Here is a 14,979-nt window from a genome sequence, read left to right on the forward strand (position 1 = left end):
CTATAAATGCGCAAAAAAAGTTGAGCTTAAAGATGCACAACTACAAAAAGTTATCTTCATGGTACACATTGTGGTGTACAGATGTGATGGTTTTGCCTCAGTCCTGCTTACCGACCTGGAACATCTAGCAGTCAAGTATTGTCCATTTTATCTGCTGAGCGAACTTTCTGCCATCTTCCTGGTATCAGTGAACGTTCCAACTCAAGTCATCATAAGGCAGATACCGAAGGAGCTGTGGATTATAATCCAGGTACCTGATGCCTTCCCTATCATTGCATGGATTTCAACCAGACCAGCTTGAAGAAGTCTCTGAACAACTACACCAACATAAGACCTGTGGAACCAGAGGAGCCAACACACTTAACCACTCATATACCTCCCTCAAGAAGACTTACTGAGCCACCCATGCCCACACTTTGGAAAGTCCGATCACCTGGCTGTACTTTTACTCCTGGCGTATAAGCAGAGGTTGAAGACCGCAGCACTAGTGGTGAGAACCAAGAAGGCAAGGTCAGGGGAGATGGAGAAGCACTTATAGGACTGCTTTGAATTGGTAGACTGGAAAATATTCAAGGATTCGCCTTTGGATCTGAATGAATATGCCACAGTTATTACTGTCTTCATCAAGACCTGGGTGGATGGGGGTGCGCCTTCAAGAACATACCAGACATACCCAAACCTAAAGCTGTGGATGAACCAAAAGATTCATAGTGTGCTGGGGGCTAGATCTGTGGCATTCAAGGCCGGTGAACCAGAACTATATAAGAGGTCCAGGTACGACCAACAGAATGCTACTTTAAGAATGAAAAAGCAATTCTGATTGAAATTAGTTAGAGACATAATTGGATGCATGTCAGCTCTGGCAGTGTTTTCAGGCCTTTCTATCCCTCAAAGCAAACCTAATATCATGAGTGGCTGCCATGCTTCACTCCCAGATGAACTAATTGTCATTTTGCAAGCTTTGAAAGGGAGAATAAAAATTCATCTATGCATATCCCCGCAACGTTTGGTGACCCTGCGATCTCTGCCTTGAAGGCCGATGTCAGAACACCTTTCACGAGGGTGAACCTTCATAAGTTATCAGGCCCTGAGGGTGTACCTGGTGGGGCACTGGAAACCTGTGCCAACCAACTGGCAGGAGTGTTCAAGGACACCTTCAAACTCTCACTGCTGCAGTCGGAAGTTCCCAACTGCTTCAAAAGGGTGTCAATCATATCAGTGCCCAAGAAGAGCAGGGTGAGCTGCCTCACCATCTATTGCCCAGTTACACTCACATCTGCTGTAGTGAAGTGCTTTGAGAAGATGGTCATGGCCAGAATCAAATCCTGCCTAAGCAAGGACCTGGACCATACACAATTTGCCTATCACCACAATAGGTCTACAGTGGATGTAATCTCACTGGCTTTCCACTCAGCCTTGGATCACCCAGGCAATAAAAATACCTATGTCAGGCGACAGTTTATTGACTATAGTTCAGGATTCAACTCCATTATACCCTCAATACTAATCAACGAGCTCCAAAGCCCGGGCCTCTGTTCTTCTGTCTGCAAGTGGATCCTTGACTTCCTCATCGGGAGACCACAGTTGGTACAAATTGGAAATAACAGCTCCTCCCCACTGGCAATCAACGCAGGTGTAACTCAAGCATGTGTGCTTAGCCCACTGCTCTACTCTCTACACCTACAACTGTGTGGCTAGGCACAGCTCAATCGCCATTTATGAATTTGCCAATGACAGAACTATAGTTGGCAGAATTTCAGATGATGATGAGGAGGTGTACAGGAGTGAGATAGATGACTAGTCACGTGGTGTTCAAACAACCACCTTGCACTTAATGTCAGTAAAACCAAGTTATTGATTGTGGACTTCAGGAAGGGGAAGTTGAGGGAACACACCCCAGTCTTCATCAAGGGATCAGCAGTGGAAAGGGTGATCAGTTTCATGTTGCTGGGTGTCACCCTCTCTGGAGATCCATCCTGGGCCCAACATATTGAAGCAAATACAATGTAGGTACAAGAGCAGCTATATTTCATTAGGAGTTTGAGCAGACTTGATATGTCACCAAAGACACTTGCAAATTTCTAGATATACCATGGAGAGCATTGTAATTTGTTGAATCACCATCTGGCATGGAGGGGCCACAACATAGGACTGGAAAAGGCTGCAGAAAGTTGCATACTCAGTCAGCATCATCATGGGCTCTAGCCTCCCAATCGAGAACATCAAAGGCATCTTCACAAGGCAATGCCTCAAAAAGGTGACATCTGTCAATAAGGACGCCCCATCACCCCGGACATGTCCTCCTCTCATTGCTACCATCAAGAAGGAGGTACAGGAGCTTGAAGACTCACACTCAACATTTTAAGAATTGCTTCTTCCCCATTGCCATCAGAATTATGACTGGAAAGTGAGCCCATCTACACTGCCTTACTATTTTAAATTCTTTTTGTACTACTACAGGTTGAACATGCCTCATTTGAAATTCATCACACATATGTACTGGTGTATCCCTTCAGCATGCTAGATGTTCATCAGCAACGATCATGACAAAGTCATCAATTAATTTACCTGCCGCTTCACGATCAGCAGCTGCTTTATCACCACAAATCGTTAAAAATATAATGTTGTGCCTTTTCTTAAATTGTGCAGCCAGCCTGCTGAATATTCACAATTACCTCAATTTTCAGTTTGTCATGATAGACCTTTGCTTGTTTCATGATCAGCATTATCATATGCAGCATATACTAATGCTGATAATTCCATCCTTTCAATACACAATTGAGATCTTCATTTTCACTTTATGCAGTGCTTTTCTATTTTTCATTAACTTCTGTTCATGAAGTTACTTCACAGAACTGTCTATGGTGCACAGAGTCCCATGCATCACCTGGAAACCTTCCCAGCGTCTTGTGGAAGTAATCATTTGAGATGTCATGTCAGCGGGCAGAGGAGAACGACCAGGCTGATTCAAACTGACAGAACGATGACAGTAACTCATATAATCACACGTTACAACAGTGGTGTGCAGGAGAACATCTTTGAAAGCACAACATGTCAAACCAGGAAGTGGATAAGGTGCAGCAGCAGGAGATTACGTTATTAAGTCAGAATCAGTATCAAAATCAGGATTAGTATCACTGGTATATGTCTTGAAATTTCGTAACTTAGCAGCAGCAGTACAATGCAATGCATTATAAATTTAGAATAAATAAATTACAATAACTATATATGAAATAGTTAACTTAAAAATAGTGCAAAAACAGAAGTAATAAAATTAGTGAGCTGGTGTTCGTGGGTTCACTGTCCACTTCGAAGTCGATCGCAGAGAAGAAGCAGCTGTCCCTGAATTGCCAAGTGTGTGCCTTAGGGTTCTGAACCTCCCTCCTGATGGTAACAACAAGAAGTGGGCATGTCCTGGGTGATGAGGGTCCTTAATAATGGATATCACCTTTCTGAGGTACAGGAGGTACAGTACCTAATAAAGTGGCCACTGACTATATAAATATAGTTAGTGTAATTTTTAGAAACTATGGCATTTTCCTTGAATACAAAGTTGGCTTTCCCTTGGGCAGCATCCGGAGAAAGTTACAAAATCTACGGTTGCTGCTGCATGCAAATGCCCAGTGTGTGGTGTGGGGAGAGATCGGCAGGGATTGGATGAGAGCAAGGAGTTAGCACTCTAAGTTGCCTGGCCTGTAACGGTGAACCATCCAGAACAGAAAAGTTTTGTGTAACATTTGGTGCAGGAATTGAAGTGGGAGGATGGAACCTATGAATTCCACCCTTTTGCTTTTCCACTGCTTCTGACGTTGAGCACATCCTTTGTTAATGTCGATGGCAATTAACTGGGCACAGATGTGGTAGACCAGAGGACCACCGCTGTGCTGTACAGCTAGATGACTTATTCTAAAAGAAAAGCCAGCCTCAGTGAAGGTAGGGGCAGGAACATCCTGAAATACAACATTCAGCTGACAATCATGAGCATGGGAATTTTATTACTCAGCACTATATACAGAATTCTTAGAAAACAAATGAAAGGTTTTCTGCTTCTCACTTTGGTTTCGTGGATTCTAATGTGTTTTGGTTTAATGTGTAAAAGTATTACTTTTCTTGTAGCTTAATTTTTCCTGTGCTTGCTTGTAGTTTTATATAATCAGCTATACATATGTAATTGTTCAGGGAATTTTTTCAGTAATTGTAATGTAGCTAATTCTGTATTTTTCCAGAAGTTTCTCTGCACCAGGTGTCATGCCACTGAAAATGGCTATTTCATGGGTTATTCTTAACTCTGGAATGTCCTGTTTTTGTCTAATCCCACTCAGTTTGTAATATAAAATGACCATAATTTCTCTTTTTCTTTTTCTCTTTTTCTTTGCCTGTTATTCATTTTTCTGACACTCAACAATCAACCGTAACCAACAATTTTATGCGCATTCTTGACTTTCAAAGAAACTTTGGATCGCAAAATCACCATGATCCAATAGATGGCTGAAGAAAGCAATTTTGGAGCTGCAGAATTTTCCACAGGTGGGGCAGGGAATTGCCAAGTGGACAGTAGCTTCTGAGGTGATGCTCTCCTTCCAAGCCTTACACGGAACTTCTGTATAATGCCAATACAGTCTCCTGAATGTTTTTGTCTCCAATCTGAGTGATCTCGGGCCAGTGAATCCCAGGAATTGTTCACAGTAATTTTTTTAAAATCAAAGTACATATATCTCACCATATACAACCCCGAGATTCTTTTTTGTGGAGCATTCACAGTACATAGAAAGAAGCACAATAGCATCAATAAAACATCTGACATGACAGAGGTGGCAAACAGTCAACGTGCAAAAGACAACAAACTGCAAATTCAACAAGAAGAAATGATAATAATAGATATCAAGAACATGAGTTGCAGTCCTGAAAAGGTAGTGGATAGATTGTGGAATAAGTTAAGGGGGTGACAAGTTATCCTCTCTGGTTTCCAGTTCAAGAGCCTGATGGTTGAAGTGTAATAACTGCTCCTGAACCTGGTAGTGTGGGATGTGAGGCTCCTGTACCTCCTTCCTGATGACAGCAGTGAGAAGACAGGATGGCCTGGTCTGTGGGGTCCTTGATGCTCTCCTTGTAAATGTGCCCAATGGTGAGGAGGGCTTTACCTGGGATGGACTGACCTATATCCAGTACTTCTTGTAAGTTTTTCCATTCAAAGGCATTGGTGTTTCCATACTAGGCCATGATGCAACCAGTCAGTATATTCTCCACCGTGCATTTATTGAAGTTGGTCAAAGTTTTAGATGACATGCTGAATACGCACAAACTTCTAAGGAGGTAGAGGTCCTGCTGTGCCTCCTTTGTAATGGCAGTTACATATTGGACTCGGGACAGGTCCTCTGACATGATAACACCGAGGAATTTAAAGTTGCTAATTCTTTCCACCTCCGATCCCCTGATGAGGACTCCGATTTCCTTCACCTCTAGTCAATAATCAGCTCTTTGCTTTTGCTGACATTGAGTGAGAGGTTGTTGTTGTTGTGGCACTACTCAGTCAGACTTTCAATCTCCCTCCTATATGCTGATTCGTCACCACCTTTGAATCGGCCAATGACAGTGATGTGGTCAGCAAAATTACAGATGGCATTGGAGCTGTCACGCAGCCTTAAGCATAAAACGAGTAGAGCAGGGGCGGCTAAGCACAGAGCCTTGTGGCACACTTCTACTGATGGTAATTGTGGAGATGTTGTTGCCAATCCAAACTGACTGGGGTCTGCAAGCATAAAAAATTAAGGATCCAGTTCTACGAAGAGGTACTGAGGCAAAGATCTTGCGGCTTATTGATTAGCTTTGAGGGGATGATAGTGTTGAGTGCTGAGCTGTGGTCAGTGAAGAGCATCCTCGTGTAAGCATCTTCACGGTCCAGGCGTTCCTAAGCAGGGAGCTGAAAGGGCATCTGATATTGACCTTTAGTGATGGGAGGCAAATTGGAGAGAATCCAAGTCGCTCCTCAGGCAGGAGTTGCTGTGATTCAGGGACCAACCTCTCAGAGCATTTAATCGCCGCGGACGTGACTGCTAAAGGGTTATAGTCATTGTGGCAGGTTGCCACGTTCTTCTTGGGCGCAGGTATAATTGAAGCCTTCTTGAAGCAGGTGGGTACGTCAGACTGCTGAAGCAGGAGGTTAAAGGTATCGGGTATCACTCCAGCCAGTCGAATTGCACAGGTCTTCAGTATTCGGCCAGGAACCCTGCCTTTGCCAGATGCTTTCCAGGGTTCACCCTTCTGAAGGGTGCTCACATATCAGCTTCTGAGACTGAGATCACAGCGGAGCCACTCCACTGCCTCCTGTGAGCACCTGTTTCTTATTCTTACCTCTGGAGCCTTTCTTTTTATGTAGGTTAGAGGAGGACAGCCAGATGATCAGATTTCCCAAGACGAGGTCTAGAGATTCAAGGGTAGGCATTCCTCATAGTGTAATAGTAGCCGAGTGTGTTGGGAACTCTGGTGCTGCAGGTGATATGTTGATAGTAATTGGGTAGCGATTTCTCCAAACAAGCCTGACTGAAGCCCCTGACAACAATTTGAAAGGCGTCCCAGTACGCTGTTACTTGCTTGCTAATTGCAGAACACAATACATTGCATGCTTGCTTAACAGCAGCCTTTGGCGGATTTGAATTATGGACTACTTTCTTTAGGTAAAGGTAGGTATCTATGATAGCATTCACCATCCCCTCAATCCACCAGTACAGACATTGGTTGATTTAAGAAATGAAAGGAGTCGCAAATAGGACATAATGAGTTTCATTATATGAAAGTTTTGACATCTATTCACCTTCATTTCCCAAAGAAGCCTATTCACTTTAAAATTTGACAATTCTGCCCTGGGAAAGAAAGACACCTGTTATCTACACTATTTATGCTTCTAATAATTTTACATATTTCTGTCAGGTTTTGATGTTCTTTACCTGTACCTTCATGTTTCTAATCTAGCTCCTCCTTAGACATTGTGATTAAACTGGCTTTATGAACTGCTGTAGTAGCACACTTCACCGTGCAGGAATCACTGACTCACGCAGAACAGAAGGAGGCTTCCAGCCAGCTTTCTGAATGAGCTTCCAGCTAATCCCACTCTTTTCTTTCCCCAAAGCCCTGCAAAGGATGTTCTTTTTGAAGTACGTATCCAAGGTCCTTCTAAAAAATAAACACTGATTGTGTTACCAAAAGACTTTCAGGCAGTGGTTTCCATTTCATTTATATCACCTCCTCATTTCTACTTTGCTTTTTTAATCAAATTAATTCAACATAACATCTTTTCCTTTCCAGCTTTCTCCATCTCCCATGCCCTCGTGTGGGGGAAATGTAACCTTCCTTTACTTTCCTTTCCCAGTCTGCAGCTATGCAAACACATAGAACACCAGAAAATGGGAACAGGAGTTGGGACAGTGACTCCTCAAGATTGACCCACCTTTCAATATGACCAACGCTGGTATCAGCCCCTCATTTCCCAACAGTCTGCTACTTTCTGATCTTTTATAGATTTATCTACCTCCAACTTAAATATTTCCAGTAAACTAGCCCCCACAACTCTCTGGGGTAAAGTATTTCAGAGACTCCATGATGAGAGATTTCCTCCACCTCCATTTTAAATGACTGGTCCTTTATTTTGTAATTAAGTCTCCCGTGTTTCGGAGGGCCCCTGAAGCCGATCATACAAACTGCTAGAACTGATGCTCTGCCTGTTTCTCCACCATCAAACAAGAAATCTCAATCCATTTTATTGAATCGACTGGTAGTTTGAGTGTTGCTGGCTTTTAGAGAGCTTCTAATGTAGGTATCAACACAGAAAAAAATATTGATTTGAAATGAGCCTTCCGCTAAATAAGACCAGAAGATATAGGAGTAGGAGGCGGCCATTAGGCCCACCGAGTCTGCTCCGCCATTTAATCATGGGCTGATCAAATTCTTTCAGTCATCCCTACTCCCCTACTTCACCCCATACCCTTTGATGCCCTGACTAATCAAGAACCTATCTATCTCTGCCTTAAATACACCCAATGACTTGGCCTCCACAGCTGCTTGTGGCAACAAATTCCACAGATTTACCACCCTCTGACTAAAGTAATTTCTCTGCCTCTGTTCTAAATGGACATCCTTCAATTCTGAAGTCATGCCCTCTTGTCCTAGAATCCCCTACCATGGGGAATAACTTTGCCATATCTAATCTGTTCATGCCTTTTAACATTCGGAATGTTTCTATGAGATCCCCCCTCATTCTCCTGAACTCCAGGGAATACAGCCCAAGAGCTGCCAGATGTTCCTCAAACAGTAACCCTTTCATTCCTGGAATCTTCTCTGAACCCTCTCCAATGTCAGTTTATCCTTTCTAAAATAAGAAGCCCAAAACTGCACACAATACTCCAAGTGTGGTCTCATGAGTGTGTTATAGAGTCTCAACATCACATCCCTGCTCTTATATTCTTTTCCTTTAGAAATGAATGCCAACATTGCATTCGCCTTCTTCACAGCCGACTCAACCTGGAGGTTAACATTTAGGGTATCTTGCAAAGACTCCCAGGTCCCTTTGCTTCTCTGCATTTTGAATTTTCTCTCCATATAAATAATAGTCTGCCTGTTTATTTCTTCCACCAAAGTGCATGACAATACATTTTCCAACATTGTATTTCATTTGCCACTTCTTTGCCCATTCCTCTAAACTATCTAAGTCTCTCCGCAGGCTCTCTGTTTCCTCAACACTACCCGCTCCTCCACCTATCTTTGTATCATTGGCAAATTTAGTCACAAATCCATTAATACTGTTGTCCAAAACATTGACTACATCATAAAAAGCAGTGGTCCCAACACCGACCCCTATGGAACTCCACTGGTAACCAGCAGCCAGTCAGAATAAGATACTTTTATTCCCACTCTCTGTTTTCTGCCAACCAGTCAGTGCTCTACCCATGCTAGTAACCTCCCTGTAATTCCATGGGCTCTTATCTTGCTAAGCAGCCTCATGTGCAGCACCTTGTCAAAGGCCTTCTGAAAATCCAAGTACACCACATCTACAACAACTCCTTTGTCTACCCTGCTTATAATTTCCTCAAAGAATTGCAGTAGGTTTGTCAGGCAGGATTTTCCTTTCAGGAAACCATGCTGGCTTTGGCCTATCTTGTCAGGTGCCTCCAGGTACTCCATAATCTCATCCTAACAATCAATTCCAAAACTTCCCAATCACTGATATCTGGCTAACAGGTCTATAGTTTCCTTTCTACTGCTTCCCACCCTTCTTAAATAGCGGAGTAGCATTTGCAATTTTTCAGTCATGCGGTACATTGTCAGAATCTATTGATTCTTGAAAGATCATCGTTAATGCCTCCGCAATCTCTCCAGCTACTTCCTTCAGAACCCGAGGGCACATTCCATCAGATCCAGGAGATTTATTCACCCTCAGACCATTAAGCTTCCTGAGCACCTTCCCAGTCGTAATTTTCACTGCACAAACTTCACTTCCCTGACACTCATGAATATTTGGTATACTGCAGACATCTTCCACTGTGAAGGCTGACGCAAAATACGCATTCAGTTCCTCTGCCATCTCTGCATCTCTCATTACAATATCTGCAGCGTCATTTTGTATTGGTCCTATATCTACCCTCAACTCTCTTTTACCATTTATATACTTTTAAAAGTTTTTAATATCTTCTTTGATATTAGTCACCAGCTTCCTTTCATAATTAATCTTTTCCTTCCTAATGACCTTCTTAGTTTCCTTCTGCAAGTTTTTAAATGCTTCCTAATCCTCTATCTTCACACTAGCTCTGGCTTCTTTGTATGCCCTCTCATTTGCTTTTACTTTGGCTCTGACTTCACTTATCAGCCACAGTAGTGTCCTTCTTCCCTTCAAAAATTTCTACTAATTTGGAATATATCTGTCTTGCACTTCCCTCATTTTTTGCAGAAACTCCAGCCATTGCTGCTCTGCTGTCCTTCCGGCAAATGTCCCTTTCCAGTCAAGTTCAGCCAGTTCCCCTCTCATGCGTTGTAATTTCCTTTATTCCACTGAAATACCAACACATTGGATTTCATTTTTTCCCTCTCAAATTTCAATGTGAACTTGATCATATTGTGATCACTGTTCCCTAAGGGTTCCTTAACCTTAAGCTCTCTTATCACCTCCAGATCATTGCACAACACCTAGTCTAGCACAGCTGATCCCCTAGTGGGCTCAACAACAAGCTGTTCTTAAAAAGCCATCCCTTAGACATTCTACAAATTCTCTTTCTTGAGGTCCAGTACTGACCTGGTTTTCCCAATCCACTTTCATATTAAAATCCCCAACGATTATCATACATGGCCTTTCGTACACACCTTTTCTATCTCCTGCTGTAATTTGTAATCCACATTCCATTTCATGCAGGAGTGAAGCTACTCTGAACTGTGTAACACGTGCACAAAAACAAGTACCGGTACATAACAATACTAGCATAAAGCTTCATTCACTGCACCATTCAGTAAGGTATGACCTGAACAAAACAGCATTTTGACTATTTTATCAAGGCTTTTTCCAGCCACTTCTCAATTTTCATCATGGTTGGAAAGAATTAATGATAAAAAATTTGGCGAGAGAAAAATACAAATGGAGCTCGATTGTCCAGGAAACGCAAGGAAAGATCTCAAGATGGTTTTACAACATTTTGGTTTTAAAATGTGGGATGCTACGGATGCCATTTTAGTTTGTAGTCCTACCCAAATAGCAGTTAATGAGCCTAGAATTAATATTGTAACTGTTGAACCAATGTGCCCTCAGAAATGATTTCAAGAAATAAATAATGAAAATAAAGGACTGTCCCTGAAGAAACTGTAATATTGACACTTTGGATCATATTGCTCCAAGAATGAGTTTGTTTAATTACAAAGGAAGTTTAACGTTACACCTGTACCGGCTGGATAGGGGCATCCACCATTCAGCCAGCTGTAGGTAATCAGTGCAATTACTGCAGTAGGCCAATTAATGAGTAATTAATTTATGCTTTTAAAGCAAGGGTTCCAAACCTCTTTTATGCCATGGACATCTACCATTAACCGAGTGGTCCATAGACCGCAGGTTGGGAACCTCTGTTCTAAAAGTTGTTTTAAATGGCCTTTCCATCATTTATCCATTATTATGTTCCCTGTTTTAACCCATGGAGCTCGGCTTCTGAAAACTGATCACAAAACAACACTGATAGTTGTGTGAGGTCTCCTGCCTAGGTCTTGTCACCATGCCAACTAAAGAAGAAGAAACTATGCAGATAGTTGAGAGGAGACTGGGCAGTCCCAGCCTTGGAGCTCCTAAACCTCTCAGAGCACAGCAGCATCAAACAGCACACTGCTTCCCTCTCTCAGAGGGAGATTTCAATTGTGAAAGGCAGCAAAAGAAACTTTACAAAAAGAGGATTCGTTTACCAATCTCTTTAATTTAATCTTACTATACCAAACAGCAGAAGGTGAGGAAGTGACTATATTTCAAGCTGGTGTACCTCTGCTGAGAGTTCACAGACGGCAAGTACAATTGGAACACTGGAGATGATGTGGCTGTTAAGTTCCATTACACAACAACACGGCAAACTCTGGCAGCAACCAGGGCTCTTAAATTACTCCTCTGACATTCAGTTCCATCAACAAACCCATGTTTCTAGAAACTCTCTACTTTGATCTTCCCACCGTCCTGCTGGAATTTTTCTCTCCATTATAGATCTCCATGTACATACACGTAGCATAGGTTACAAAAAAAATGGCAAATTAGAAAAATCAGGAAAGATCTGCTTACCCGGCTGTGCCAACAAGAGAGCTGTGGAGAAAGAGAGGAAAAGGATCAAATCTCAGAAAGAATAGAGGCATCCTTCATTGCAACAGAGTGGGTGGTCTGCAGTCAGCAATCACTCTTGACTCATTTCATCTCCCTGATATGAAATATCTCATGTTTTGATCCATTTTGTGGCTTTTGCAGAGCATACACCAAGATGTACTTTATTGGATGATCCAAAAATATGTCTTAAGGATAGGAATCAGAGAGAAATACGTTTACCTTATGTCATTATGCAATATCCTGATCGAGGTCTGGGACATCCAATTTGAGCCTCACCTGAGGCACTTCAACTTAATAGTTGCTCACTGGAATACAATGAAGTGGAATGTGGGCTTCTTGAGCATGAATTATATTTTGTAGACTTATGCGGAAAGTTAGGTTGAAGGGCCTGTTTCCATGCATTACAATTTTATGACTTTAGGTTAGATATTAAGCTTCTTTTTATGGAGGTTGGGTTACAAGTGTAAGGAAGTTATGTACAGGGATTTGGTGAAGCTTCAAAAATGTATGCCGTTTTGCTCTCCTTATTTACTGTTTGTAGATACAGCAAAGATTTGATAGATTTATTCCTACTATTGATTTTAAGAAAGTATGGGGATGATAGTTACAAGTGGTCAAGTGCAAATAACTGGACTAACAATCCAGAGACTTAAGTTCAAATCTCACTATGGCAGCTTTGAAATTTTAATCTGTATTAACAATTTGGGTACAACAACTAGTCTTAGCAATGATGACCACAGATTCTGAGAGATTTTGTAACAAAAAGGTCTGAATTACAATTTTTTTTCTGGTGGAATAAAGAAATTCCAGAGTCACTCCATGACATCAATCTTTAAAATGACATTTAGGAATAGGCATTAAATGCCAGTGATGCCCTGCATAATGAATAGAAAAGGAAGGCGGCATAGTGCCTTAAAGGGGAAGAGATAGGGGGAGGGAAATCCAGAAAATCGGAGTCAGGTGCTTAATGGTGGATATGCACATTTGGAGGAATACAGAGCTCCCAGGAGTCTGTCTGAAATTATGGGAAAACAAGAAGGATAAATCCATAGAGCATTCCAACCTTTTATGTGCCATAAAGCAAGGGGTCCGTGACCCAAGTTGGGAACCCCTGCCACAGAGGAGTCCCCGCCATGAGAAAGAGAAGTTTAAAATTGAGTCCTTGGTAGACTGGAAGCTAATCCAGATAACTTGCAGTGTCGAGGAGTGGAAAGGACCAGTGGCAGTTAGCGAGAGTTTTGGGGTCTTTGGAAACTAACAAAAACATTAACGAGGGTGAGAATGATGACATTATAGCGTGAAGAAAAGTAGAAATTGTATGGAGAGGATCTGTATACATTTGTTCGGAACTCTGTTTATCGCTCTCGATAGATGTTGTCCGGTGTCTGCAGCATTTTTATTTTACATACGAGTTCACAGTTTGAATCCACAGATGGCCTTTAATGGGATATAGTGGTTAAGACTATTGATGCATTTGTTGGTCAGCACACTGTGCTTGCATTAACAACATAATGCAACATGAAGAGAGCAGATAGATGTCAATCATTGCAATGCTCTTAACATGATGTGCCTCATTCAGAGTGGCTGGCAGATCAGAAAGTACAATATTCACTGAACTTCAGAGTTACAAATTTGGAGAATAAAGTGAAATAAGGTGCGATGAAATGCAAATTACATCACATCGCCAAACAGGGAGTACACTGGCTTCAATGTACTTTTGCGACAAATTTGACTTGATCAGAATATTTACGTACAAGGGGGAAGGAAATGTTGTCCAACACTTTGGGACCTTGTTTTAAGGCAGGATTTTCAAATGGATCATTTTTTTCTCTCTCTCAGACTGGAAGTTCAATCATTAATTCCAATCACTCTAACAAAAATTGGATCTTGAGTCCCACAATGAAGCAACATCTGGGTTCTGCTCCACATCAGCTATTCCCACATTCTTTTTGATATTGTTTATTCTTTTTTGGAAATGCTCCTTATGCCAACAGTTGCTGAGCACTGGGATTATGTAATGAGCCAAAAAGAAAACCATGGGAAGTCAACAGTATCCATTGAGTTCAATGTACACAGACCGGATTTCTAGCAACCCAATATAAAATGTACACAACAGGAGCCCCACTAACAGTGCTAGGTAGTTTTTGCACTGATGCACATCCTATCTTGTAATAATTTATAACCTCTTTTAATCATATTTTTGATGAAGGGAGAAGGTAGCAAGAAGTTCTCCTTGGCATCTAATTTAAAATAATTGTAATAATCTGGGTTAAGTTACCTGCTATGTGAACAATTCTACTGACAACTTGGGGAAGACAACTCAACTGCAGTGCTTCATTTTAATAACATAGATTAATTTCTGTGAAACAATTTTAAAATAAACTATCTGTTGAATTAAACCCCACTCCATTAAAATATACTAACTTACATTTAAATTCCTAGTAATCATAAAAAAAATCAGCAACATATATTAAGTATCAAAGTACTTAATATTGGAACATGGCCAAAAAATAAATATACCCTTCTGAAAGAGGTTTTGTTTGCTTGAGAGACTTGAAATGGAATTATTTCCCCTCCAGAGTCTTTATTACCTTAAATAAGTTTCCCAGGATCTTAACTTGCTATGGAACTGTGGGGGTAATGGGTAGGGGTGGGAAAATAGTGGAGAACAGGGTGTACATTGGGATTGGGGAGAAGGCTTCTAGTTCTGATTCCGTATTCATTGTAAATATGAGACTGACTAAATAGTCCACATTTGTATAGCTGTATCTAACTTGTGAGTTAGATACAAGTGGCTCATGCTGGACTAATTAGTTCATTTCAAGTGAAAACACAAATCTGTTCCATTCTGAGGTGAATGCCTGGTTGAGGTACCTTTGCCTGTCCATGAGGTGTCCTTATCAACTGTTTATCAGAAGGCACTAAATGCAGCAAGAACGCCTTCAAGCCTCCATTTTATATACACTTCTTAAAATGCCAACACTGTACTTCTTTCGTAACGCCAGTGGTTTCTGACCCTTGCTCTTGTGAAACAGGAAGACTGCGCTCACTCTAGAGTCTACTACTCACCCCTGCCCAACCCCACCATCAAATTGTTCCAACATGTGTTACTTTCTCCAATAACAGATGCCATAAGAGGGAACAAAACCATT

General features: G+C 41.5%; 1 protein-coding gene across 28 annotated transcripts in view; it reads right to left on the minus strand.

Annotated features, from left to right (window-relative positions):
- Positions 1 to 14,979, minus strand: part of slc8a3 (solute carrier family 8 member 3) — a 485,451-nt gene that overhangs the window by 122,461 nt on the left and 348,011 nt on the right. For 4 of the 28 annotated variants that reach the window (XM_059954653.1, XM_059954702.1, XM_059954677.1 and 1 more), the window contains exon 3: positions 11,789 to 11,809. The exons of 16 other annotated variants lie outside the window; for them this stretch is intronic. In XM_059954653.1, the coding sequence (XP_059810636.1) occupies positions 11,789 to 11,809 (21 nt within the window). Of the gene's footprint in view, positions 1 to 4,287; positions 4,309 to 7,673; positions 7,695 to 8,548; positions 8,559 to 10,152; positions 10,174 to 11,788; positions 11,810 to 13,938; positions 13,961 to 14,979 lie in introns of all 28 variants that reach the window. 8 more of the 28 variants (XM_059954742.1, XM_059954728.1, XM_059954790.1 and 5 more) reach the window with 6 other exon arrangements.

Source organism: Hypanus sabinus, chromosome 2, assembly GCF_030144855.1.
Source record: "Hypanus sabinus isolate sHypSab1 chromosome 2, sHypSab1.hap1, whole genome shotgun sequence".
Classification (NCBI taxonomy): domain Eukaryota; kingdom Metazoa; phylum Chordata; class Chondrichthyes; order Myliobatiformes; family Dasyatidae; genus Hypanus; species Hypanus sabinus.